A 2,304-nucleotide genomic window follows, 5' to 3' on the forward strand; every position below is an offset into this window, starting at 1 on the left:
GGGATGAGCAGTAAAGCTGAGTATGTGGGTTGGAAACATGAAAAATGTATTAAATATTCTCTGTCAAACATTGTTACTATTGACTTTATTTTGAGCTTCTGGTGCCATCAGATGCTGTGAATCAGGTGCCCTGTATAAGATTTATTGCCAAGAAGCACTGAGTTAAATAAATAATCAACCAAACACAAATTTCTGTACGTTTTGTGCTAAGTTACAAGCATGGTTGATCATCTTAAGGATAGTATTTTACAAGAAATTTCTCCATTAAGAGATGTTTGTGTGACAGAAGTGACAGTTTCTTTTGCATTGTTTTGACGACATCGCAAAATCAAAAAAGACTTCCAAGATTCTGAGGCTGGACTGAACAGAGGGATGAAAAAGACCAAATAACTGTTTAAGGTGGGAAATCTTATTTTTACTGGGAATGAACTCTGTTAGATTTTCTGCCAATCCCCAAAATTTCACAACAACTTTACGTGAAGGCTGCGTTATATACTTTTTCAAGTCAGTTTTGAATGACATATAAAATATTTATTTAAATAAAAATCTATGAGAAGTGTCCCAGTTGCACCTAAAGCTACAGCTAGCTGCTTTCGTTAAACATGTTTGCAAGTAATCATAAAATTCAATGTATAAAATTGCCTAATGAGGAACTGATGTCATGTCAACAAAGGGTTTTTAAAAGAGCTCAATCAATCAAAGCGCTGCCTACAACAGGTTAAGATAATAACTACTCACAAACGTTCCACAGAACACCACTTCAAAGGATCTGAACTGTTGTTTGTAAGAGTTTAATGAGCCACATTATTGTCCTGTGCTACATACGTCAACTGTGTTTATACACAAAAACAAACAATAGCTTCGGTGCAGAAACAGTCTGYAGACAACAACATAAATTCCCTTTAGTTTTTCACACATAAGGCCACTATGGTAGGACAGGAGGAAAATATTATGTCATAAATTAACAAGAATTCTGCTTCTCCTGGGATTTTTTTTACAGGTTCATGTTAAGCGAGAGCAATAAGAAACAAAAATAAATKACATTACTGCAGACATTTAAACATCATTATTCACAAAGTGGAACTGATGGCTTYGTGGTGGATTTATTTTTACCAACATGTACTAAAAAATAATCTGATAAAATCTGCATTTTAGTCCAGAATCAACCATTAATGATGCATCAGCTGTTCACAACTGATCTAATAACCTGACAATACTACACAACTGCTTTATGTTAAACTCTCCTATTTAAGCRTTTACAAGGTTTTGGTTGAGCAACATTCAGTTTATCAAAAACTAAAAGGCACAGAAAATCTGAACTTTRCCCAACAACATCTATGGATTTTATTCTTAGTGATGATGTGTCGTAGTTACAAAAAACTGCTTACTAACACATTTAAACAAAATTGGGATTATTATTGGGTTCCTTGTTCAGACCCAGATTATGTGCATCATCAGGCCATCATWTCACATTAACTGTCATCAGACTCTGATCCTTTTAAAATCAACATATGTATTTTCAAATCTGCCTGTTCTTAAAATATGGACAGATAGAATCAAAGTTCATGTGGCTGAGTTTTTAAATAAAAGGTTTTATCTTTAGCTTTTGTCAAATATGTGTTTATTAATGTGCAATAATTAAGTTATACTGGCTTCTCAGTTTGCAGCTTGGAATAAATAAAACACCTTTAATTCAAAGTAAGATAATATTTTCCAACTTTAAAAGAAAATTGTAAGTATTCATGGTGGAGCTCATTGAACACAACAAACTGATAACTGAGAAAAATGTCTTTTGTGTCCACTGAATGTCAAACATATGAGTGTCCACCAGATTTTTACGACTACATTATAGAATGATGGATCATGGATCATGCATACATGCAAAATGTAAATGAGTATCWGCTGCAGAACTTCATGTTCCACGGGTTTAAAAAAACAAACAAGAAGAGCAATAATTCATCCTGAATCACAAGAATTCTGCAGTCCATTGTTAAACTCCACAGCAGACTTTAAATCTTTTCCTCTTTCAGAAGCAAATCTTCGTCATCGTCAGGTCAGAGTGGTGACCTCTGGCTGAGAAAAGTTTCCAGAGGTGCTGGGGATGTCTTTACAGCTCTCTGCAGGGAAACACAAAAAGGTTCAGGCATGAACAGCTGCCACCTTTAACGTCACCAATGACGAGAGTCTAAACAAACAAAAACAACAAAGAAATCTGATTCGTCTTTGACATGCTGCATGTTCTCTGACATGTAAAACAACAAAGAAATCTGATTCGTCTTTGACATGCTGCATGTTCTCTCTGTT

At 34.7% G+C, this 2,304-nt stretch overlaps 1 protein-coding gene across 1 annotated transcript in view; it reads right to left on the reverse strand.

Annotated features, from left to right (window-relative positions):
• Positions 1–775: 775 nt before the first annotated feature.
• The window catches only part of kcnc4 (potassium voltage-gated channel, Shaw-related subfamily, member 4), an 18,754-nt gene continuing 17,225 nt past the window's right edge, over positions 776–2,304 (reverse strand). The window contains exon 4 of the mRNA XM_014019983.1: positions 776–2,117. Coding sequence (XP_013875437.1) covers positions 2,050–2,117 — 68 coding nt within the window. The 3' untranslated portion in view covers positions 776–2,049. The remainder of the gene's footprint in view (positions 2,118–2,304) is intronic.

The sequence above is a fragment of the Austrofundulus limnaeus genome, unplaced genomic scaffold (assembly GCF_001266775.1).
Source record: "Austrofundulus limnaeus strain Quisiro unplaced genomic scaffold, Austrofundulus_limnaeus-1.0 Scaffold3, whole genome shotgun sequence".
In the NCBI taxonomy this organism is placed as follows: domain Eukaryota; kingdom Metazoa; phylum Chordata; class Actinopteri; order Cyprinodontiformes; family Rivulidae; genus Austrofundulus; species Austrofundulus limnaeus.